This window comes from Alternaria atra (assembly GCF_907166805.1).
Source record: "Alternaria atra isolate CS162 genome assembly, contig: 21, whole genome shotgun sequence".
In the NCBI taxonomy this organism is placed as follows: Eukaryota; Fungi; Ascomycota; class Dothideomycetes; order Pleosporales; family Pleosporaceae; genus Alternaria; species Alternaria atra.
The window spans coordinates 5,994,316-6,017,809 of NW_025091319.1; the positions used below are offsets into that span (position 1 = coordinate 5,994,316).

Genomic DNA, 23,494 nt, shown 5'->3' on the forward strand with positions numbered 1-23,494 from the left:
ACGAGGTTATGAACAAGATTTACCAAGTAAAAAGTGTTTAGTTTTTGCTTCGAATAAGGTGGTGTCAAAGCACACAACCCTGTCTCGAAAGGGTCTCAGAAGGGATCGGATGAGGTAACAAGCATGAAGTCTCTTTGGTAGCTGGAAGAAATATGTAGCAAGGATCAGAGACCTCTATATGTGAGGTTCTCGTTACGTTATTTGCATACGACAAACCGTCCTGATGTGTGCCACAGTACTAAACCCTGTATGCCATGAGCCCTGCAAGCTACTGTTGCCTTTGAGATGTGAGTGGGTCACAGTGTGTCTACCATGGATCTGGGTATTAGCAGCGGATGCAGTTATGCAGGGAAGGATCGCAGAATTCGATATAAAGATAGGCGCAACATGGTTTGACACTGGGGCTACAGTGGGCTTTTGCATGACTTCTGGCTTACCAAATTACCCTGGCATCACGGAATTCGCCGAGTGAGTTCATCCAATGCGTATTCCGAAGATCATACGTTGTGATTTGATGTAGTGAGGTGATATTAGGGATCCAAGGAAATGCGAGACACGACTTGATGGACCGATTGCGAGCGTGACTGGCTTACCAAACACGGCGTCTGACAGCTCTTGACGCTATCGTACATCCCCACCATATGTCTGAGCGCGGAAATGTCATCGCTGGACTTCAGCTGGCAGTACTTTTTCGCTACACCCCAGTGAAGACCGATCATCTGCTCTCAGTGAAGTCATGACACCCACTCTTTGAGGCCAATCGCCTGCTCCACAAGACTGGCATTACTAGAAGATACAGCACATGTCTTCAGGCAAAGACTTGGACTGGTGGACAAGGCTCTGCCTCAAGACATAGCGGCACCGAAGCTCGATGAAGGCTGCCTCGGCAATCCTTGTAAGGCTTACCCTGCTGGGCGGGAAGACGGCTATGCGGCACCTCGAGAGATAAGTTCGTGGACTCCCCCATACAACGCCTCATCCATCATCAACATGTTCGCACGCTGTGAGGGCGTGAAAGTACCACGGGGTATGACGGAGAGCTGTGATTGGTTGGGAAGATAGCGCATTTGTGGGTGGAGCGAGCGATCTGGGGTTATCAGAAATTTCGAAGGAGCGAGGACCGTCTTGGCCTAAGCCTGGGCGGACTGGGCGCCAAGGGAACGTGGTGTAGCAACGAAGTCTCGTTCGCCCATCATGACCTCGTTCCACCAAGGCGATGGCGAAGACAAGCGACAAGGCACGGCGGACACTTGACGCGACGCTTGCACGCCATGCTCGTGCATCAAGTCTTGGAGACCCATTGTAACTGTCTACACCAATCGCGTGCCCCGTTTCCCATTATGGTCACCCACGGAGCGGCGCTGGAGGGTCCAGAAAAGGCGACCTGTTGGGCTTCAGACCACGGCCAGAGCCGAATAGCATGATATTGTGGCTTCGATGATCCACCGCGCTTCAATGGGGCAGGCAAGACCGCCCGACGTCCACAAACATCCACTGTTAGTGAAATGTCATCTCGCCGCCAAGACCCCACCCATCGGAACGTATGCTGTGTACTTAAACTCCTATGCACTCGACCGGTTGAACACTTCCTCTGTCAGGACACCTCCAACACCCTCAGCTTTACCAGTCAACCGGCGCAACTGCTCGCCGCCCTACTCCCACAATGGCTCCCGCCTTGAAGAAGTACGACTGGATCCTAGCGATCACCACCATCGCCTTCGTCGCCTCATCGGCCTCAAACGGTGCCAACGATGTCGCCAACTCATACGCCACATCTGTGGCTGCGAGAACATTGAAGATGTGGCAGGCTGGTATCCTGGCTTGTTTCACTGAGTTCCTTGGTGCTGTCGCTCTTGGATCCCGAGTCACTGGAACTATCAAGAGCGGTATTTTCGCCCTCGATACCTTCAAGCCTGTGCCTGCTACCCTCATGCTCGCCATGGGATGCGCCGAGGTCGGATCCGCTGTCTTCCTTACCGTCGCGACCATTGCCGGTATGCCTGTTTCGACCACCCAGACCGTTGTTGGAGCTCTTGCCGGTGCCGGTATTGCTGCTCAATCACCTCTCAGCTGGGGCTGGAAGAAGGGATCCATCTCCCAGATCGCCGCCTCATGGGTCATCGCACCTTTCCTGTCTGCCGCTTTCGCCGCCGTTCTCTTCTTGACCATCAAGTTTGCTGTCCACAACCGCAAGGATCCCTTCAAGTGGGCTATGCGCCTGATTCCCTTCTATCTGGCTTTCACCGCTGGTGTCCTCGCCCTCTTCATCATCGATGAGCTGCCAAACGGCGAGTCTCTCGAGGAGATGGGCCCTGGCAAGGCCTGCGGTATCATCCTCGGAGTCTTCTTCGGCATGCTCGCCATCTCCTACATCTTCTTCATTCCCTACTTCACCCGCCGCCTTGTCAAGGGCGACACCAGGCTGAGGGCGTGGCATCTTCCTCTCGGCCCTCTTCTGTACCGTGAGAACCCTCCCATCTACTTCCCCGGCAAGGGCGACCAGATCGTCACCGACTACTACGCCAAGTCAGCCCCAGTTACGAGTGAACAGGAGAACCTCAAGGGCGAGAAGGCTGTCGGCCATTCGACTTCCGTTGACAACAAGTCTTCTGGCGACAGCGACAATATCGATGTCGAGGGTGGCCGCGGATTGTCCCGTCCTCTTCCTCGCGAAGGCCCGATTGCACACATTATCCCCGCTACACCTGAACCTGAGGAGCGTTGGTTGAAGCCCGTCGAGCACCTTCCATTCTACTCTCCAAAGAAGATCGCCAACTGGACCAAGTTTATCCTACTCCAAGGTGTCTCCCGCGACGTCGTTACCCAAGAGGATCTCGCCGATGTTCACTCCCGCGCCATCGTTTACGACAACCGTGTCGAGCATCTCTGGACGTACGCCCAAGTTGCCTCCGCCATGATGATGTCTATTGCCCACGGTTCCAACGATGGTAAGCCAAGTTCCCAAATCTTCTACCTCTACACATATGCTAACTACATGTCACAGTTGCCAACGCTGTTGGACCCTGGGTTGGTTCCTACAACACTTACACCACCGGTGTTGTCACCAAGGAAGCCGACACTCCTATCTGGATTCTCGTCGTCGCCGGTCTTCTGCTCGGTATCGGTTTCTGGTTTTATGGCTACCATATCGTCCGTGCTCTCGGCAACAAGATTACACAAGTCTCTCCTACTCGTGGCTTCAGCATGGAATTGGGCGCTGCCATCACCGTACTCCTCGCCTCTCGTCTCGCTCTCCCCGTCTCCACCACTCAGTGTCTGACTGGTGCCACTATCGGTGTTGCGCTCTGCAACTTCGATCTCAAGGCTGTCAACTGGAAGCAAGTTGGTTTCATCTTCTCTGGATGGATCATTACCCTGCCTGGTGCGGGTCTCATCTCGGGTCTTTTGATGGTCATGGCGCTCAACACGCCCCATTTCTAGGCGCTTTTTGCCATTGTTTTTAATTTCAGTTTGACGCCTTTCTTGTAACGTGAAAAGAATGGTTGGGTTAGGGTGCATGACATGGGATGGATGATACCAATCGTTTACTGTACCAAATTGTAATCTATAGAGTACACACACACACACACACACACACACACACACGTCGAGCCTCGAGAATAACATGGATGTGATGACTATGCGACTTTGCAGTACATCTCGAGAAAATGGGTCTCCAGACTAAAGGCTTTCGTTTCATTTGAGATATCATGCCACAAATTAGTCATGTCCAGGTAAAGTATGTAGTCGAAGATTACCGATCATGACTAACCGTATGCGAGGGATCGGTTTCTCTCTCGGTCTTATTCTTTGTCCACATACAGCGAATCACCTTCAAGACTTCTTATATTAGTAGCAAAGCTGGATTTCACATCAAATGCGGAAATGTAAGGGTAGAGCAGCAAAAGACTGCAAGAAGAGTCGGTATTCCCCGTAAAGGTACAGAAACCTGTACAACATGTCATGGCCCCAGTCTAACTTGACCATACATGTATGGAAGCTAGGACACAAACTCCATGCGCCCTTCGCAAAAAACACCGCCAGCCCCAGCGTAGACAGGCTTCAGGGTCTATGCATTACATCGTAAGAGAAGTGGGAGAAGCGAATTAAAATAGCGATAAAACGGCAAGGGAAGTGTGGCTGCTATACAGCCTGCTTGCTCGATTGCTGAAGTTCGTTGACAAAAGCGTCGTAATCAGCGGATGAACCTGAGCCTACTATGCTGGTAAGCCATGGATCGGACCGGCTGCTCTCTCAATAAGCGTTTGGGTTGGGGTAGAAAGAGGACGACTCGGGGTGCTGCTGACCTTGCGGTGACTCGTCGATCTTTTGGCGCTTCTCTGCGTAGTCGTACGAACCTTCAGAGCTGGCGTGCTTATTGCCAGATGCGCCATGTTGGGCTGCCGCCGCAGCTTGCGCCGCCATCTGCAGCTCGCCAATTTGGCGCTCCGAGAGTCCTCCATTGTTATTGCTCGAGGCTTGCTGTTGCTGCTGCGGTTGCTCCGGTTGTTGGGGCGGCTGTGGTGGTTGCGGTTGTTGGTGCATGTTTGGTTGTTCGTGTGGCCGATTGAGATCTACACCGGCCGGGGCAGGTGGGATTTCGCCTTGGGTTTCGAGTAGTCGCGATTGTAGGTTGATGATGTAGTCGCGCAGCTGGTAATTTTCTGTTTGGAGAGTCTTGTAGAGCTCGCAAAGTTGTTCAAACTCCTTGACTTGATCCTTGAGCTGTTTAATGTACTCTTCCTTGCGCTGGCGGAATGCGCGCTGGTGGGGTGTTAGTGTGGAGCATGAGGATGCGCGCGATGGACATACCTGAGCAGCGCGATTCTGGGCAGCACGTTTCGACGTCGACAACTCTCTCCGTCCCTTGGAGCGACCCTCGCTCGTGTTCCCGTCATCAGGGCCGCCTTGGCTCATGTCGTAGGCGGAGCCCCCAATGGCCGGGTCGATGGCGTGCGGTGGGCCAGCAGTGTGCGGGTGCTGGGAATGTTGAGGGTGTGGAGGATGCTGGGGGAGGGGCTGCACATTGGGCTGTCCAGCGCCGGCAGCGAGAAGATGTTCTCTTAAGCCTTCACGACGATACGTGTTAGTAATCGGCAGGAGTGTAGGGATGCGGGGGGCACTAACTCATCTCTATGGTCGGCTTGGATTGATCCTGAATTGGCATGTCAGCAGGGCACGGTGTAAACAGTCAGCAGAGCTTACCTGAGCAGCAGATGCCTGCATGTTATACCCAGTGTCAGTTTGGATCGAGGGATACAGGATTTGGCTCATTCAAGGCGCGTCGGACGGGAGCACTGCAGTGAGGGTGTTGTGGCGTTGATTAGACAGTAACGTGGGACTTGGGGCTGAGATGCTATGTCGCTGTACTAGGCTAGGCCGGGACAGTTTGCGCGAAGATGCAGCTCGAGGAAGCTGTGGGAAAGCGATATTACTCGGGGTGGTGGTGGTGGTGGTGACGTCGCGACAATGGGGGTCGTCAACTATGGCAGGCTGCAGTGCGTGAAAGGGCGCGCCTGTGGGAGAAGAGTCAGCTTCATCAGTCGCAAGCGCCAAGACATGCGCGCAGTGTTGCGACAGCATGTTGGTTGCGCGTCTCGTGTTGTAGGGCGATGGGGCAGCTCACCTGTATCGTGATGATGCAGTTGGTCGAAATGTGGATTACGCAGCTTTGACTAAGAAGAGACAGACCTCGGGGCGATGGCGCTATATGTAGGGCGGCAACTTCGGCCTCGCGGGAACCGTCGACGACGACACTGCAATGCCTTACTGCACTCCGCTCTCCTCATCACGACTCGCCGGAGCCAGCTGCATGGAAATAAACGCCCTGCTGCCATATCCTGCCTGACTCCGGCAAGGTTCCGACGAGCTGTGCACCTCACCCGACCATCCACCTGCTTTTTGCGACGCTGATTGCTTACCAATTTCCCGACCCCGACCATCTGGTAGCCGTCAAACACATCTTAATCCGTTTCGGGCTAGGCCCCCATGACTGATTACTGTATACGGGATACATAGCTCTTCAGATCCGAAGGCTCCGTAGGTACCGAATGCAGGAGTTATTGGGCTCTGAGATCAGGATGTTTGCTGCTAGATCACTACTCCTTGATTTCAACCTTGTTATGCTGATGGCTTCCTGTGATGATGAATGCTGGTACTATTCCCGTCTGCCCCTCGAAGCACATATGCAGCATCAGCAGATGATTTACTCCAAAGAGTTTTGTGATACTGCTTGCAACTTCCCTGGTTCCCTGCACGAGTTTTAGCATCTCACAACAGCAAGCATCTTGCTGAACTTATTGGACAGTTAAATGGCCGTTGGACAATCTTGGAGATGCTTGGTCCATGCGCATTTGCAAGGCGCATCGTAGCAGTTGTCTCCTACTCCGCTCTTCATTCCGCAACGACTTTGCATCTGCTGTGCATCTTGCAGTCAACGAGTCTTCGCTTATCGTTGCTGTCCATTGAGAGATAAGCACTGGTCTATCAACACCGCCGCATTTGCATTCAAAATCGACATCAACACCGGGTAGCGCATCTACAGCATGACAAGGTCTCAGAATCTTGCTCGGGCAATCCCGTAAGTCTAGGGGTTACTTTTCCGCCACCGATAACCAAGCCACTCCCTCGTCTCACCGGCGCCTTGACACCCACCTTGATGACCTCAGAACTCAAACCCATCTAACCCACGAATCACAGGCAATCGTACCAAGCATTGTGCGAGCATCACTGTCGCACCAAAACGTCTTTGCTAATCCGCCGCGAAACACACGGCCGGCCGAGACAAGCTATCGCATTACCTTACACGAAATACCTACTCGCTACGGGGTTCCGGTCATCATCTACAGGCACTCGTCCGTCATCTGGTCCGGCCATGCAGTCGCAACAAAATACACCAAACGACTTGATGTATGCCGCCAACCAACCCGCTGACCTGCCTGAGCGAGTAGAAAAACTCGCTCCCGCATGGCAGGTCGATGCCGCCAGGAAGAGTATCACGCGCCAGTTTACATTTGCTGGGTTTGGAAAAGCCTGGCAGTTCATGTCGCTCGTTGCGGATGAGTGCAAGGTCAAGAATCATCATCCGAGATGGGAAAACCTGTATAACGAGGTTACGATTGAATGGACTACTCACAAGCCCAAAGGACTGAGTATCAAGGATGTTGAGATGGCCGAGTTTTGTGATCAGAAAGCAGCCGAGATTGGGTTGAAAAGATCATCGAAATGATCCAGCTTAGATCTCAAGAGATCTACAATATTTCGAATGCTAAGCCACTGGTAAAAAGAACATCGAATGACTCGATAATCTTGCCGTTGATCAGTGAAGTGTACCATTGGACGCGGAGATAAGATACCTCCACGCTTGAATTGGATAATGTTAAAGGGCCGGCTCATCAAACACATTCGCGAGATCTCACCTCATCGGCTTGTTACGTGTCCATCACTACACAGCATGGTATCTCGTCTACCAAATCATGTTCCCCATTTCCGCTGCTGACACACACTCCCGCATAGCGTGGCAGCGAACTGTTCAGAATATCGCCTTCGTAAACACCATAGTTCTATCGCGTCTCTCACAGATCCGGTTTGTTCAGGAAGGTATGGACTTCAATGAATTGGGTCATCTATCCGCCCCATTCATTATGCCTAACTATCACTCGCTCTAAGCATGTCTCGCAACGTCCTTCTAACACCCGACTACCACGCTAACATCGTCCACAGCAACATTCCAACCACCCTCGTCCTCCACGCCATCGCCCTGCACACTAACCGCGACCGAATGGCCAACGCCTCCAATCACATCCTGCACTGCGATCTTGCCGCCGACTTTTGTCCAGCCTTTCCTCCCAATTCCTAGTACCGCTTTTCCACAGCTGACCTGGTCCAGAAAAATCTCAACACGCGTCTGCCCACTCGGTCTACTCCCCTTAACCCATGCATAGCAATCCACCATCGCACCGCTGGGAAGCTGAATGTAAGATTGCGATAGTGTGAGCGTCGCAGTCACCTCTGAACTATTCGATGTCGCGGCGTATACATTGAGGCCGGAGTGTGCGCCAGTAGAGGAGGAGATGCCGCGAGAGGACCACGACCCTGTCACCATGTCCATCCATGCAGGTAACAATGAAGTTTCAAAGGAAGGGTTGATGAGAGTATTTGGGCAGCCCTTTGTAGAGAGGGTCTGCTGCGGCGACGGCAGCGGGGTGGCCTGAGTAGTCGAGAAGGTGATGACGGTGCATAGGAGGAAGAATACGAGCTCCTGCAAAGCCATGGCGATGTATGTTGATCGTGAGGAGATGTTATAGGGCTGATGAAATTTCGGAGACCTCGAATCCTTGTTGCTAAGTGGATTCGGTACTGGTACACTCTCCGCGTTCGCGTGAGCAGCAGATAGTCGAGGCGCGATCACGAGTGAGACAACGCTCAGATGGCGTGTGCGACGTGATTATGGGGAAGATATCGGCGCGCCCCAAGGGTAGTTGTTCTAAATCAGCAGGCTAGGCTTCTGAAAAGTAGTGTGAAGCGTGTTGTTAAGTGTTGCGAGTGACGTGAATGAATATATGATCTCATGGGTGATTGGTGAATACAGGTAAGATATTGACGTCGTCTTTTCAAACACGAACAAACGCAAGGTAAGGATATAGGAGAAGGTGAAGGATCCCTCAAAAGCCATTGCGCCTGCTACAGACATATAGCATTGTTGGCTCACGTCGCATTCATCAACACAAAAAGCACACTCCAGTTTGTGATCATGTCAAACAAGCTCCAGCTGGCAAGACCAAAACCTGATCGAAAGAAGCTAAACCACCGTGCAACGGTATTGTATATTGTACGGCGCAGCAACAAATACATAGGAGATATTCCTAGTGTTGTCGTTGATAGGGTTGGACGGTTGGTAAGAGGCAGAGGTGGCGTAAGCCTAAGCGAAATTCACGGGGCCGTTGCGCATACGCTTGGCACCACTCCTTGTTGTTGTACTGCTAAACTCAACAGTCGCGCTATGTTACAGCTCAAAGCTTCTCCAGATGTCGGAGATTTCAATGACGAATGACAGGGTTTGAATGCGAATGATGGGCGAGCTTGGAGCGTTTTGGTTAGGATTCTCTAAGCCCATGGAGACGTGTTCCGCAGGGATTGGATTGTGGGAAGCGACACAGAAAGGAGGTCTAGAACTGGGAGAGAATAGAAAGGAGAAGTAGTGAGCTTTGTCGGATTGATGTTATTGGATCTTTGTTAGGCCCGTGGAGGATTTGGACTCCCGGGCCCTCTGCTCATAGCGGCGTACTTTTGGGGTATATGGAGCCATCGATGTCAACCTCTGTGGCTGTCAAAGGCCGCCTGGTACGCTTCTGTCGCATACTGATGCATTTATGATGTCCGCCTCAAACGCCGACCGTGCAAACCGTAGCCTCATGTCGTCATACTGTAAATCGTGTCGCTCATGCAGGCTGTTCGTATGCCCTCTTGATGACCCTTGCGAATTCTGCAAGGTTAGTTAGCAGCGAATCAAGGTATTTGGCATATAGATAAACTTACGATCAAACTTGACATTCTCGCGGACAACGGTGCCCTTAGCCTCGTTGTCCTTGTTGATGGGTACCTTGATCTTGGCACCATCGATGTTCCATCCGCACACGCTTCCGACAAAGTTGTCAAACTCGCTTCCGGACAGGTTCAACCATGACTCGAGGATGCTTCGGTCAACTTCACGAACCGCCTGGCTGACAGTCGCGGCAATGCGTACGCGCATCAGCTCCTCGAAACCTGAGACGTCGGCAATCAAGTCGGCGTACAGGTCGTCAGAGTCGAGTGTGGACCAGAAGGTAGCGTAGTCGGCACCCTCGAGCAAATTCCTCAACTCATTGAGCTTCTGGACAGCTTCTGATAGCGGCGCGTCGCCAGCAGCTGGGTTGTGTAGTGAAGATGAAAGAGGGGCTAGGACGTGTGGGGGGAGGAGCGAGAGACCCAGGGAGAAGTCGGGGCTGGGGAAGACGGTGAGAGCCTTGACGAGGATGTTGGTGATGGTCTCGTCACGGGCGAGGTGTGGGTTGAACTGGTAGCTGCAGTGCCGTGGTTAGTGAGATGTAGGGATGATAGTGGAAGTACAATAGCAATGGCAGGAGAAAGCTGTCAGATAGAGCTAATAATAAACTTCAGCGGGTGGGGGGATTCATTTCCCATCCCTCGGGTAATAGGAAACGTTGTGGTTGTTTCTTCATCTTGTAGCATAGGAAGAAGAGTAGGAGGGAAGACATACAGCTTCAACAGGGCGAGGTTGGCGTAGCAGTCGTACGTCTGGTTCTCGCATTGCTGCATGACATAGTCCTGGAAGACACCCGTCGTCTCTGGGTTGTAGCGATCGAGTCCATCGAGGATCTGCTGCATGTGATCCGGCCGCTCAGGCGCGAGGTCGAAAGGGGCGCCCATGGTGGTTGTGTGGATGAGCGACGAAGAGTTGGTGTTGAAGGCTTGGTCAAATTCGCACAGTGCGACGAGACGGCGCATTGGCCACCGGGCAGCCCCGCGTCATCTTCAAAAAAGTTAGACCCCGCCAAAACAATCCATCTCGACGAGATACACCAAAATGGCGCCCTACGACAGCGACTCCTCAGACGGCGGCGATGACTACACCGAGACCAACGTACTGCTGGGTTATGCGACCAAGGAAGTCACGGGCGACGCCGTTTCCCATATTGGAGGCGCACCGGTACGCACATCATCCACCTTGCCTGGAAGTCCTTCTAACGACTATAGTAGGGCTGGATAGATGAGAAGACTGCCCCTTCGGGTGCCTTGGCAAAGTGCAAAGTCTGCAACGGCCTTCTCAGCCTACTCCTCGAACTCAACGGCGACCTTCCTGACCAATTCCCTGGTCACGAGCGGCGACTTTACATCTGGACATGTCGGCGCAAGCCATGTAGAAGAAAGGAAGGTAGTGTGAGGGGCATTCGTGGAGTGCGCATCGCCAAAGGCGCCAGCAGCAAGGGTAGCGCTGCCAAAATCGAGAAGAAGGAAGTCAAAGAGGAAGAGAAGCCCCAGCCCAAGATAGGCGAGTCGCTGTTTGGGGTCAAGAATGGGACGAGTGCGTCGACACCCGCGAACCCGTTTTCGAACCCCTTCTCGTCCAAGCCGAATGGTGCGGCATCGGCGAACCCTTTCTCTTCGCAGGCTGGAAGTGCCAACTCCTTCGGCGCGTCGACACCCACACCCGCAGTCCAAGTCAGCGAGCCTGTAGAGAAGAAAGACGAGGCTTCTACGACCCTGCCGGAGACATTCGCATCCAAGGTTCGCCTATCTTCACCACCTCCCTCTGAGCAACAACCCCCACGTCCACACGAGCCATGGCCAGCAGATTCGGCCTTCCCTACGCCGTTCCCACACTATCACCTAGACGCCGAATACGAGACGCTAGACGCTCCGTCAACACCGTCGATACCGGCGAATGTGCGAATGGACACAGACACCGAGGGTAGCGGGAGTGGTGGTGGGAAAGAAGATAAGGAGGTCTTTGAGTCGTCCATGGACAGGACGTTCCAGAAGTTCGCGGATCGTATCGGAGAGAACGCCGAGCAGGTGCTGCGTTACGAGTTCAAAGGAAAGCCACTTCTATACAGCGACAACGATGCCATCGGCAAGCTTCTGGGACCACATTCAGAAAACGGCACGTCGTCGAATGCAAAAGTCAAAACAGCGGGCTCACGAAGTGGAGCTGGCTTTCCTCGATGTTCGACATGTGGTGCGGATAGGGTCTTCGAGGTTCAGTTGACACCACATGCGATTACCGAGCTGGAGGCAGACGAAATGAGTATCGATGGCATGGAATGGGGCACTATTATCATGGCTGTATGTAGCAAAGACTGCAAGCCCAGCGACGTTCCAGAAGGCGAAGTCGGATATGTGGAGGAATGGATTGGAGTACAATGGGAGGAGGTTGCTTCGAAGAAATAGGACGAGGATCACACAAGATACCAGAGAAACGGTGAACGAAGCAATGTCCTTAATACCCCCCACGTTTGAACTTTTCATGCTGCTACAGCCGCTGCAACTGGTGTAACCACCCTTGTGATCTGATCACCAGCCCTAACGACACCATTACCCTTGGTGTCTTTACTGGCTCTCTCAACACCTGTTTTCCAGACTTCAACTTCCTGTCCGCCTCGTAAAATACCAACACGCATAGTCGACAGCAAGTTATGTGCGGCATTGGAATGTTCATACACCCCACCATTAAAGATCGCTGTAGCATCCTTCCCAACCGCACTCTTGATCAGTGTCTTACCACCAGGATGATCGGCAATAAACGGTGAGACATCATGAATTACACCAGCGATGGCCACCAAAGCGGCACCATTGGCGGAAGCCTGGGCTTGGAAGTCATCCCAACTGATGACTGGCAACTGAGCTAATGGAACACCCCAATCAAGCGTGGATCGCTTCTGGTCGAGTGCTTTTTGTTGCTGTTGGAGTCGGCCTTTCTCAATTTCATTGGAGCGGAAGGTCTTCAAGTCGTATGTTAGAGGAAAAAGAGGGATTATGGACATGATCCAGATGAGCCACTTCGTGGGGTCGTATTGGTACCAGATGATCGCATTGCCTAAACTCACTGTTAGTACCAGTACTTTCATGAAACCCTAAGCAAGATAGACTTACGGTAATCAGATGGGAACTCATGATGGAAGTTGTGGTACCCTTCGCCCATCGTCACCAAAGCGGTCAACATATGATCCCTTGGACTTCTTCGATCATCGAATGGCTGCTCGCCAATCCAGTGCGCGAGACTATTCACACAGAATGTGGCTTGCTGCACGAAACACGCTCGTATTATGCCAGCATATACAAGTCCACCCCACCAGTCACCCCAGCCTAGGCCTGCTACTATCGCAGGGAAGATCCAGGCAGCGAAGAGAAGCAGTTTTCCATAGTGCCTGTGCTGAAACACAACGATTGGATCGCTATCCAGGTCAGAAATGTCTGTACGGCCTTTGACTTTGGGATCGTTGTTGAGAACCATCCATCCGATGTGAGAGAATAGTAATCCTCGCATAACCGAGTAGGGATCTTTCATCGTATCCGTCCATCGGTGGTGAGCGCGGTGATTGGCGCTCCACCATCGGATGCTGCCTTGAATTGCTCCTGCTCCTGTAAATGCTAGGAACAAGCGCACGGGAAGGCGCGCGGAGTAACAGCGATGGCTCCATAACCTATGATACCCGCCTGTGATACCGAAAGCGGTCATGAAGTAGTAGAGGATGCTCCATAGCAAGGTTGGCCGAGTAAGCGGTGTCGAGCGTGCTAGGTAAAGACCATAGGTTGGAACAAGGACAACGAGAGTAGTGTTGAGCCAGTTGATTTTCTTGTACCAATTTGCGAAAGTAACGGGTTGAGCGGATATGTGTAGCTCCTTCGGAATGGAAGGCTTACCCCCCACCGAAGGATCAGAAACAGCCATGACAGGCGACGTGAGCTAGTCAATCCCACAGGAAGGAAAAAAGCGAAATGTGAGGCAAGCTGCTTTACAAGCACTACAGCTCTGTATATGTACCTCCTCATCTTCACACGGAACGTTCCGAATACACCACTTGTCGGCCTTAATCTAGATGCAGGGCAGAACGTGGTTCTTTCAGCCCCATTGTCGGTCAAAAGAAACGTGCGTAACGGCGAGACGGTCACGCCAAACCCCCCGATCCGGATTCCTCGGGCGTCGTGTAGAATCTATAGCTCCAATGCTATTGGTTGAGCAGAGCGGTGGGATGAAGCTGATGAAGTTTACAATGCCGCGTATGGTTAGTAGCATGCAGGAACCTGGCCGTTCTTCGGCTACTTGGTGACTGCCTAGGTACTAGCCTGTTTCTGGTGAGGGATGCGAGTTTTCAGGGTAAGATGCGACAGACTTGGCGTGGACTTCATGCCACCTCTCAACTCTTAAATTTCGTGGTAGCTCCGCTTCTTTATGTACGCTGCTGACGGCTATACTTCTTTCAATGTCTAATCGCGAGTTGTAAGGAGCAGCTTATCATGCGCGCTACTCACAGCGATACTCCTTTCTATGTTTAATCGCGAGTTGTAAGGAACAGCTGTACTTCTGGCGATTTATATTGGTGAGTTAAAAGGAAAGCCTATACTTCTTTCAAGGTTGAATCGCGAGTCGAAAAGATTGGACGGCTTATGCGTGCAGTTATCTCTCAGAAGTGGTTAAAAAATTGGTTGACGTGTCCGTAGCACGCTCAAGTAATTGAAGATATGTCACCCAAAACGCACTAATTCCTCTCCTAGTATGCGAGCTGGCTCTGCCCTGCAGTAGGAATGTACGTAAAAGGCTCGCTGCAACTCCTCGAATGACCGCGGAAATCTGATCGACGATGGTAGTACGCAACATACCCACCATGCATCCTTTGCAACCGCTTCGATTTTTTTAGTCTCTCAGATCCTGATTTCCGGTCTCACCACCCTCGCTAGGGCTCATCTCGTCCTGCTCGATATGTCCAGCCGAAATCATGCAGTCCCAAACCACCTTCACGTCTTGAGTCTTCGCCTTCTCCATCATGGATCTCATAATATCTCGAAATATAGTGCTCGTAGTTTCCAGTTTGTCCAATAACTCGTAGCTGCCCCGAAGAACATACAAGTCGATAATGAACCTACGAAGGGTGCAGGAACCAATCGTCTTCCCGTACACATGTAGCAAGATCTTGTGATGGGCCATTTCATTCATCTGCAAGCTGCAGTTGATAATTTCCTGGCGCACAACTTGCACAAACTCTTTGTCTTCAAGGAACTCGCCCACGACATGCGCGTCGATCAGTTTGAAGCAGCGGAGTTCGTCGTTTCCGTTATCCATCGCATAGGTCGGGATAGTGCGTTGGTAGAGCCACTGGGGGTATGTTTCGAATCCGTCTGGGTCGACGTCGATGATAACGACACTCCTGAAGATTGAAGACGTGACCCACTCCGCACGACATGTGGGACAAGTATTGTTGGTATTGCGCCACTCTCTCAAAGACTTTCGATGCAGGTTGTTCCCAAATGTCTTGCAATAGGCGAGCCTTGCCGTCAACGCATGCATATCTTCATGACATAGGACACACTCGCCCTCAGTATCTTTGCATACTTGCTGGAGCCTGTTCTTGAAGAAGGTGGATTGCTTGCAAAGCACATCTTCGTGCGCAGAGAATGAACAGCGCTGCGGGCCTACGTGTAGGTGAAGGAACCTATCATCGAATCTGGGTGGTTTATTAGTCTGTGATGTTGGCATGAGAGTGTGGGCTGCTTGCAAGATAGGCTGATGCTTCTTCGCCTTGTTGGCTGCGCCGCGAGCTTGGGTGACGGTCATTGTACCTCGCGTTGGTGTGAGTTTCAGAGACTCGGAGCCTATCTCAACTTTTGCACTATGGGTGCGAATCACTTCGAAGGTAGATTGAGGCGTTGTGTGGCACAGGTCTACTGAGGAGAGAGTACCGGAGCTTAAGTAAGACTAGCCAGTGACCAACCGTGCTGATGTTGGTGCGTCGTTGTGATAGAGAACCAGCTTTATGCGAAGTCGTGGGTGAGTGAGTCTGGAACCTCACGTTCGCGGCCTCACCTCATATCTATCAGCGCATAGCCATCCCACGAACGAAGGCTATCATGACTGTCTAATGCGTGCGCATCCTCATGAAGTGTGCGGATTCAACAAACCCTTCTTAAGCGTTGAATTATGGTCTTCTGATGGTTTGGAAGAAGAAGGGGGCTCAGTCGGATGATTGTCAGAAGGTAGCTTTTTCTTTCACTACCAGAGAAGGCGATGTAGACGAAAGCGATAACCACGCTCTACCTCTCTGCTCACTTCGATAAGCCACATTCCAGTTCGAGAGCGAAGAATGGCTGATATCATCAATGTTCAACTCTTCTTCCAGACGTCTTTGCTTTCTCATCCTACGTTCCCTTTGTTCACGCACGACTCTAGCTATGCTAACTCCCTACGCGATACCACATCGCTTCAGATAAAAAAACTTTATCTTATGTAGCTTTGAAACATCATTACAGCTATACGTGAACATCACTGTACATTTGTAGAATATATGTACAACAGTATGTATATTACTGCTTTTTTCTAATCGTCACGCCTTCCTTGAGCTCTCATTAACTGACCAGCTAGCGTTGCCAGTGCTACCTTCCAGTGGTCCCGGCTACCATTGCAAACGCGCCCACGCTCCTCATAGAGCAGTCTCTCAATTCTTCACCATCATCACTCTTCGTTAAACTTCATGCTCACCATTTCATTCTTCTGAGTCTCAACGCTCATCGGCGGCTAGCTCACACCACTGTTATACCTGTATATCTTGTACCATGCCAGCAACTACAAGAGTCAAACGACTGAAACTACAACATTCTACATCTAAAAATCGCCTCGAACCAGAAGTCCAACAGCACGCACGATCTCTCCAACGCACTGCGAAAATGACAACCCATGCTGATCCCACTCCAATGGAAATCGACTGCAGCGAGCCACCTACTGGTGTGGACCACTGCCCCGAGTCACCTGGAAAGAGCGATTCTGGGAAGAGTGACATCAGTACCGTCTCCTACACTGATGACTTCGAGACGCTACCTTCAAGTGGTCCGACTAGTCATGCACACATCATCGACCTCGTCGAGTACGCTGTATCCATGAAGGAAGAAGGGCCGCTCAAACTCCAGGATGCGATCGTCACTACTCTCTTCAACGCTTCCCCAGCCACGCTTGGTTCGTTTGTCAGTCCTACAGTCAACACCTTCAAGGCTGTGTTCGGTACGAAGGATGTCCAGTTGGTCATCTGGCGCAAGGGTCTCGAGGTATTCGTAAGTCATGACATCGCCCACTAAAGCTACAGTTACTAACATGCTTTTAGATCGGCACCTTTGAGCACCACAAGTCGATGAAATCATATCGCTTCGCGCACGTCGCCGGCTTTTTAATCGGTTACGATGGATCTTGGCATCTGAAGGTCACCGCTAGTAACGCATACTCTGCGCCGAAATGGCCGGATGTGTGGGCTGGCAAGTTCGAGTGTCGTGGCGGCATTGCGAAGATGACGATTGAGAACAAGGAGATGGATACGGCGAAGCGAGCCTCGGCTTTGGCGTCTGCGGTGATCGGCGGAAAGTACTGGGAGCTCAAGTCTGATATCAAGATGACTTAACTGTATGAAGATCAGGGTGCGGAATTGTCATGGGCGAGAACCCGACTAGAATTCATTGGGGGGTATAATCTGGGATGTATTTGGGGTGCATAGTATGCGATGTTTTCGGAATATGGATGCCTTGTAAGTAGGTAGCAGGTTGTTACGGTAAATCTGAGAGGGGACCCTGTCAGATGCGTGACCTTCAATACTGTATAGTCCGCTGGAACCATCCGTCGTATTTCGGGAAAAAAAATCCTAATTCTAATGATGGATAACATACCTGCCAGAGAGACTTGATACTGCTTCGTACTTCCAAACTTGTCCCTTCTCACGTTGCCTTTGTATCAGACGATCATCCATTCCGCACTCTTCTACCGTAGCTTTACCCTCTAAACCCACCCAGTTGGCGCTCCGGTTCCACCTCCACCGCCTCAACGCTCTAAACCTATAGCCCCAAATCATACAGTTCCTCCAGGTGGGATCATCGTCTTTTTTAGATGTTTCAAGTAGGTGGTAGCGCAGTAGGGAAAGGTGGATAGGCAGGGAAGGATGCCGATGATCGTTTGTTGCTGCAGTTGAGGGCAGAGAGCGGTGGGGCAATGGGTGGATAGGTTAGTAGAAAGGACGTTGAACCTAACGATCAATGTGTCACTAAGCTACTGAAAGAGGTGAGCAATGAGATTCATTGTATCGAACAGTATCTAAACATAACAACAAGTCGCGTGCATTTTGTGAGAACGCTCTAGTGATCGGTGTGGTGTATCCAACAACCTGTCTATCCTGAAGTTCGCCCATGAACGCCGGTTATCTAATGCATATGCCAATGCTAGTAAGGTCAAAACGTGTGTCATGTAATCACCAGCTCCCTGGTCCAAAGGTCTCGCCTTGTGGAACCTCCTTGTATGGACAGGCTTGCCAGTCACAGCCCTACGGAGTGGTTAGCATATGCATCGCACAAAACTGATACGATTGTAAGTGCCTTACCTGCTTGTAAACTTCCGTTCCCCACCACTTGAAGTTACTCATCCATCCCGGGTACACGATACCAAAGAAGATGACAACCACACCAAATGCAAGACCAGAGTCCAAGGCCGCGCTAAGCATCATGTTGTATTTCTTCCACCAAGCATTTCTCCGGTTCCGGATCTCGTAGTTGAAAATGTAGCACACAATTGCCCACACGGAGAAGTTCAGGCCGGTAGCTGGCGGAATCCAACTCAAGCTACCAAATACAACAGCGAGGTTGACCTTGCTAAGGATGGACTTGCGGTCTCCGCGGGCAAGCCACCAGACTATGACGGGTGCTATGGCACCGACGGGGAAGGCCCAGATCAAGTGTTGGTAGAGTGCGCCGGGGCCAAAGAATTTCCCTGGTCCGACGACGCCCCAGAGAATACTTCCGTTGAAGTGGACGCGGGCGATGGGGCAGTTAAAGCCATTGATGGCCTGGGGTGTGCAGATACCGGGGATGTAGTTGAGCATCCAGTTGAGCACACCGATCTGCGTAAGACTAGAGACGATGGTGACGGAAAGTTGGAGCTTGAAGAGGATTTTGGGAGGAATCTTCATGTAATGGCCAAGCTTTAGATCCGAAGCAAACTTCAGACCCTGCGTAGATGAGATGTAGCCAAAGGTTGTAAAGACCATGTTTGCAACGGGCCGACCGGGGAAGATGACACCGCATATCAGTTGGCAGATGAGGTAGATGCTGCTTTGTTGGTTCGTGATGGCCATGACGATGCCGATGGGGACGAAGAGAACTGCGCCGATGCCAAGTGCTAGCAACAGACCGTACCAGGGTAGGTGAACAGGGTAGTACTCGACGACAAACATGCCGACGGCGGCCATACTGATACCTGTTAGAAGGTACCAAGTTATTGGTACATCCTCGTATTTGCGCATGAGGCGGTTGTGCACATCTTCAGCAGATAGTAGGTCTTCTACGTCCGGCTCTGATGTTGTACTGGGCCTGTGACGAAACATTGCTGGGGAGGTTGGGCGGTTGTTCCCGTCAGCGCCGTTCACTAATGGCTGATAGTCCGCTGCCGACTCCTTACGGATTTCAGCCCAAGAGCGACGCCATTGCCTCCAAATATCCTTTCCGTACCACAGCCCAGTGTGCGAAAGTAAAGCAGTAAGGCCGGCGAATTGTAGGGCATAGCTCAATACATAGGTGATCGGAAGATAGACGCGGCTGTATTGTTTGTACGCTTCTTCGTCGAAGAGGAAGTTCTCGGTCAGAATTTTGCTGACGTCGTACGGCTTCCCGCGATTGTCCCATACCGCAGATGAGAGGATGGGCATGTACGAAGAGTAAAGGACGTTCTTGTAGTCTGCATCTGTTAGCGTTGGCAACCGTAGTTCCATAGGAATACTCACACATGATCGGCGCTGCGATCCACATAACTCCGACAAGCCCTCCAAGAATATTCATGGCAGCCCAGAATGGCGTGATTAATGGAGAACCAATATAGGCAATCTGTGCCCAGTCAAAAGTCACTGGGAACAATCCAAGACCGGATGAAATTCCAAACTGTAGAGGTCAGCACTGTTTCCATTTCAACGGGGATCGAACATACAAGGTTAGCAACGACAACACTCTTTGGCGCAAACCAGGTGATGATATTGAAATAACTCAATGCTGGGAATAATAAACCTGGTAGGAAGTAGAATGCGACGGATCCTAGGAATATGCGTTTGAAGAACTTGCGCGGAGCGATGGTCCAGCCATCAGCGGGCTTGTTTTCGTCTTTATGCAATGCGGTAAACATAGCAGTGGATACCAGTGTGCTTGGCCATATCATACCGCTGGGTCGGACCAGATAACGTCTGGTAATGCCAGCAAGGGAGTAGCCCAGTATCTGAGTGGAGAGGATAAGCAGTACTTGATACATAATGCCGAGGTCTTGCTTGTAAAACTTGACCTGTTCGACGATGACCTTGTGAACATCAGTATATGTTTGTTTGCTCACTGCGCCATTGATACTCACATCAGTCGCGAAGGCAAAGCCGAAGGATACATTACTGCTGACGTATACGCAGCAGTGTTCCTTTTCGTTCCAGCGGCCTTGAGCCAGCCAAAGCCGTAGCCGTCGTGTCCAGGTGGCTTTGGCTTGTGATGGTTCGGAATGGTGTGAGGTTGTTTGCACGCAACCATCCATGAACGTTTCTTCAGGGTCGTCGTGTCGTTTCAAGAGTTGGTCCCAGAGCAGACCGAGAGGATGAACGAGTAGTAGTGCAATAATAGGAGTAAGACTAACGCTAGGGTATCGTAGGGAAAAGAACAAGTTGGTTGAAGAACCAGCAATGGAGAACAGAATCGACAGGAACCACATGCGCGGGGTATCAATGGACAGGGAGATGTTGTCGGTAGCAGCAACGGATGCCCTGACTTGAGCGTAGGGCGAATTATCGGACGGGTTACCCTTCATATCGTGTAGGTCGTCGTCGGAAGATTCATTGTCGTCTAGCGTACTGCTCGAAGAGGTTGAGTTGTCAAACAGTGGCGCACCAGCTGTAGAAGGGTCAAGACCGCTGGCGTTGAACCTAGCTTCGAAACGACATTCCTCCTGGCCACTAGAGGCTACACCGAGCGTCGTGCTGCTACGATCAGCGTCACCCGTCCTACGACGTGACTTGGTAGCGCGTGAAAGGATTGGTTCACTCCGTATCGAATCATCGTGATTGTGATCCGAGAGTAACGTAGGTTCACTATGCGAAAGCCTGCTCTTTCCTTTTTTCTTTCTCGAGATGTTGGTCACGTTATTCTCATCAGATTCCTCTGGACTGGAAGAAAGAATAGGTAGGCCGCCATACGACCCTGGGGTTGAAGTTAGCACGTGTAGCGAATGAGGTTCTGTGCGCCTTGTGCATCGTGGTACTTGTGCACGCGTCTAGAGCCGAGGGGGGCGATTGACGACCATTGCGCTTGACAGCAGTCAGTAGTTTGCTTACCTGTTCCCTGCGCCGGGCTCGATCTCACCAGAAGAGGTACTCTTGACATTGCCTTCTTGACGGATCGTGTAGGATTCTCGGGGCGGCCAGCTGGGAGATCAAGATCGTCATCAGGAGTCGTTTCGGATGTGGCTATGTTCCTGGCTTTCTTTGCTTTCCCAGGCAGAACCTGCAACTCGTAGTTGCCTTTAGAAACGGAAAGAGGATCGTGTCGCGTGGTTCCAGAAGGACGGACAGACGAGGGAGCAAGCGACGAAGATGACCCGCGCCCGTCCTCGTTAGCCATATGTATGGGTGGGTGTGGCCAGGGGCGCGTGTACAAGTGTGTCCGTTTGTCGCGCCAAAGCGGCCTCGCGCGACGTCGGAATCAGATGATCAGATAAAATCACAGGTTTGCCATGTATTGGGCCATAATATTTTCGATAATCTGATTAGATGGAAGCGCGGAAAGCGGTCCAGAATTAGGTGTATGATGAAATATTACTTAAGTCATCCAATGGCGAGTGCAGTGTCTTCACGGTAAGCGGTTAGATCCGGACGACAATGTGGAGTTGCCAGGAAAAAGGCTCCCACGCTGCTGCGCGCGGGAGCCGCCTGCATACCATCACACACCTGCATGCCTCATTATCCTGGTACACTCACAGATCAACATTGCTTGACAGCTGCATGTCCGCGCGGACAGAGCCGCGACATTTGCATTCGGAAATTTACACATTTTCTATACAAGTTCAAAACGCTCGATGTGACGTCACCTGTTCACATCAACGTGACCGGGGATACCCACGTGGTTCTCGGCTTTGTGACCAGCGGTGAGGCCCTCAACCATAGCAATAGCGCCCTCAGTGTCGTCCTTGTTGTAGAGAAACAATCCCTGTAGCGCTGCAGTGCTCACCGAGTCGACGAGGCCCAATTCTCTAACTCTAGCCATAAATCTCTGCTTCGCTTCGCCGCCCGCGTCGAACTCGGCATAGAATCGGTCCCAGAGCTGCTCGATCTGATACTCGGTTGCTTCACCGAGTCTTACCGTCATATCCACGCGCCCTGGTCGGATGAGGGCTTCGTCTAGACGCTCGACGTGGTTAGTCGTCAGGAAGATGATGCGCTCTTCGGCACTGGCAACACCGTCAAGGGCGTTGAGCAATCCAGAGAAGGTGACAGAGGCGCTGGCAAAGCCGTCTGCGCCAGGCGTCTTGCGATTCATGAAAGCGACGTCAACATCTTCCAGCAGCACTACTGTCCGTCGCGGGACCTTGGTTAGCAGATGGTTCAGTCTATCGTCTGTGAGACCGCGCTCGCTGACGTTCAGAATGGCAATGTTGAAATCGAGATGGCCTGCAACAGCCTGGATGAAGGAGCTCTTGCCTGTACCCGGAGGCCCATACAGAAGGTAACCTCGCCTGTACGGTATGCCACGGTCTAGATACCACTTGCGTGACGAGATGAAAGCCTCCATATCCTCTACGATGCGCTCCTTGACGCCGCGCTCCAGGACCACAGAGTCCAGGGGTCGCTTTCGCTTGGCATCTCCAAAGGGCTGCCACATGGTTCCCATGGAGTTGTATATGACAGTCTTGCCCTCCTGCGACTGCTGGTATATTTGGTGTGCCTCGGCGAAGATGTCTTCGAAGATGTCGCGGTGCGAGTAGAGGGTGGTGAGGTTGATCGTCTCGAAGGGCACGCCATCCTTGACGTTCAGACTGTTGCGCTCGCGTTGCCTGTCCACCAGGATGAAGGCGTTCTTGTAGCGCAGAAAGTGCTTGCCCGGGCCTGGCACAAAGGAGAAGTGGGCGGCGTGCGAGGGTCCGTCCTGCGGCGTGTACGTCTGGACTTGGAGGTGGTGCATGCGCGGATCGATGCGATTGAGCACTTTGGAAAGGACGCCGTTCTGGACAAGTGGCCTGGTGCCGGCTTGCTGTGCCCTGTGGTAGTTGGTCATCCATTGGAGGACCCACGGATAGGCGTCGTCATGGCGAGTTATCTCCAGGTCGACCAGCATGCGGCGCCGTACGAATGCAGCGCCATGTTGGAGTCCCTTCTGGCCAGTGCGCGCCGCAACCCCAAGCGCTGCGAGACCGAAGCCCTATGGCATCAGTGAGCACATGTTCCCAAAAGCATGCATCAGGCCCAAGGTGAATCATACGGCGGTGAAGAAGGGATTGTCGGTGATTTGGGAAAAAGGCGAGCTGAGGCCAGGGCTGCTACTGCCGGCAGTGATCTGCTTGGCCAGCTGGTGTTGAGGCGTGTTCGGTTCCATGAGCTGCTGAGAGGCGCGCCTGTCCAGAAATTTGATACGCCACGGACGCTAGCGCGGGAACGACGCCCGTCCGCGCCGCCCACCCATCATGTCGCACGGCAAACAGCTCCGAGTGCCACAGCGCTTGTTTGCAACGTGGAAGGTG

The 23,494-nt window shown here is 52.0% G+C and overlaps 11 protein-coding genes across 13 annotated transcripts; 4 read left to right on the forward strand and 7 right to left on the reverse strand.

Annotated features, from left to right (window-relative positions):
- Nucleotides 1-1,663: 1,663 nt before the first annotated feature.
- ALTATR162_LOCUS2425 (uncharacterized protein) lies at nt 1,664-3,441 on the forward strand (the record flags this gene model as incomplete). 2 transcript variants are annotated; one of them, XM_043310029.1, is made up of 2 exons in its annotated part: nt 1,664-2,948; nt 3,005-3,441. In XM_043310029.1, the coding sequence occupies 2 exons, from the start codon at nt 1,664-1,666 to the stop codon at nt 3,439-3,441; spliced, it is 1,722 nt and encodes a 573-aa protein (XP_043165964.1). The 2 variants fall into 2 exon arrangements, with proteins under 2 accessions (XP_043165964.1, XP_043165965.1); XM_043310030.1 differs by having other exon boundaries at nt 2,213-2,948.
- A 776-nt stretch (nt 3,442-4,217) lies between these two features.
- On the reverse strand, nt 4,218-5,226 carry ALTATR162_LOCUS2426 (uncharacterized protein; the record flags this gene model as incomplete). Its single annotated transcript, XM_043310031.1, has 5 exons — nt 4,218-4,246; nt 4,308-4,764; nt 4,813-5,069; nt 5,128-5,155; nt 5,206-5,226. The coding sequence occupies 5 exons, from the start codon at nt 5,224-5,226 to the stop codon at nt 4,218-4,220; spliced, it is 792 nt and encodes a 263-aa protein (XP_043165966.1).
- A 1,648-nt stretch (nt 5,227-6,874) lies between these two features.
- ALTATR162_LOCUS2427 (uncharacterized protein) lies at nt 6,875-7,858 on the forward strand (the record flags this gene model as incomplete). The annotated part of the gene is made up of 3 exons (XM_043310032.1): nt 6,875-7,206; nt 7,581-7,667; nt 7,723-7,858. 3 exons carry the CDS (start codon nt 6,875-6,877, stop codon nt 7,856-7,858), a joined length of 555 nt encoding a protein of 184 aa, XP_043165967.1.
- On the reverse strand, nt 7,688-8,272 carry ALTATR162_LOCUS2428 (uncharacterized protein; the record flags this gene model as incomplete). Its single annotated transcript, XM_043310033.1, has 1 exon — nt 7,688-8,272. One exon carries the CDS (start codon nt 8,270-8,272, stop codon nt 7,688-7,690), a length of 585 nt encoding a protein of 194 aa, XP_043165968.1.
- Nucleotides 8,273-9,440: 1,168 nt separating this feature from the next.
- ALTATR162_LOCUS2429 (uncharacterized protein) lies at nt 9,441-10,428 on the reverse strand (the record flags this gene model as incomplete). The annotated part of the gene is made up of 3 exons (XM_043310034.1): nt 9,441-9,484; nt 9,538-10,061; nt 10,259-10,428. 3 exons carry the CDS (start codon nt 10,426-10,428, stop codon nt 9,441-9,443), a joined length of 738 nt encoding a protein of 245 aa, XP_043165969.1.
- Nucleotides 10,429-10,585: 157 nt separating this feature from the next.
- Nucleotides 10,586-11,949, forward strand: ALTATR162_LOCUS2430 (uncharacterized protein; the record flags this gene model as incomplete). The annotated part of the gene is made up of 2 exons (XM_043310035.1): nt 10,586-10,708; nt 10,759-11,949. The coding sequence occupies 2 exons, from the start codon at nt 10,586-10,588 to the stop codon at nt 11,947-11,949; spliced, it is 1,314 nt and encodes a 437-aa protein (XP_043165970.1).
- A 74-nt stretch (nt 11,950-12,023) lies between these two features.
- On the reverse strand, nt 12,024-13,450 carry ALTATR162_LOCUS2431 (uncharacterized protein; the record flags this gene model as incomplete). 2 transcript variants are annotated; one of them, XM_043310036.1, is made up of 2 exons in its annotated part: nt 12,024-12,595; nt 12,652-13,450. In XM_043310036.1, the coding sequence occupies 2 exons, from the start codon at nt 13,448-13,450 to the stop codon at nt 12,024-12,026; spliced, it is 1,371 nt and encodes a 456-aa protein (XP_043165971.1). The 2 variants fall into 2 exon arrangements, with proteins under 2 accessions (XP_043165971.1, XP_043165972.1); XM_043310037.1 differs by lacking the exon at nt 12,652-13,450 and having other exon boundaries at nt 12,024-12,542.
- A 963-nt stretch (nt 13,451-14,413) lies between these two features.
- On the reverse strand, nt 14,414-15,331 carry ALTATR162_LOCUS2432 (uncharacterized protein; the record flags this gene model as incomplete). Its single annotated transcript, XM_043310038.1, has 1 exon — nt 14,414-15,331. One exon carries the CDS (start codon nt 15,329-15,331, stop codon nt 14,414-14,416), a length of 918 nt encoding a protein of 305 aa, XP_043165973.1.
- A 1,106-nt stretch (nt 15,332-16,437) lies between these two features.
- ALTATR162_LOCUS2433 (uncharacterized protein) lies at nt 16,438-17,159 on the forward strand (the record flags this gene model as incomplete). The annotated part of the gene is made up of 2 exons (XM_043310039.1): nt 16,438-16,818; nt 16,869-17,159. 2 exons carry the CDS (start codon nt 16,438-16,440, stop codon nt 17,157-17,159), a joined length of 672 nt encoding a protein of 223 aa, XP_043165974.1.
- Nucleotides 17,160-17,996: 837 nt separating this feature from the next.
- ALTATR162_LOCUS2434 (uncharacterized protein) lies at nt 17,997-21,381 on the reverse strand (the record flags this gene model as incomplete). The annotated part of the gene is made up of 6 exons (XM_043310040.1): nt 17,997-18,068; nt 18,126-19,474; nt 19,521-19,674; nt 19,721-20,080; nt 20,132-20,961; nt 21,096-21,381. The coding sequence occupies 6 exons, from the start codon at nt 21,379-21,381 to the stop codon at nt 17,997-17,999; spliced, it is 3,051 nt and encodes a 1,016-aa protein (XP_043165975.1).
- Nucleotides 21,382-21,843: 462 nt separating this feature from the next.
- On the reverse strand, nt 21,844-23,349 carry ALTATR162_LOCUS2435 (uncharacterized protein; the record flags this gene model as incomplete). Its single annotated transcript, XM_043310041.1, has 2 exons — nt 21,844-23,175; nt 23,236-23,349. 2 exons carry the CDS (start codon nt 23,347-23,349, stop codon nt 21,844-21,846), a joined length of 1,446 nt encoding a protein of 481 aa, XP_043165976.1.
- Nucleotides 23,350-23,494: the final 145 nt, after the last annotated feature.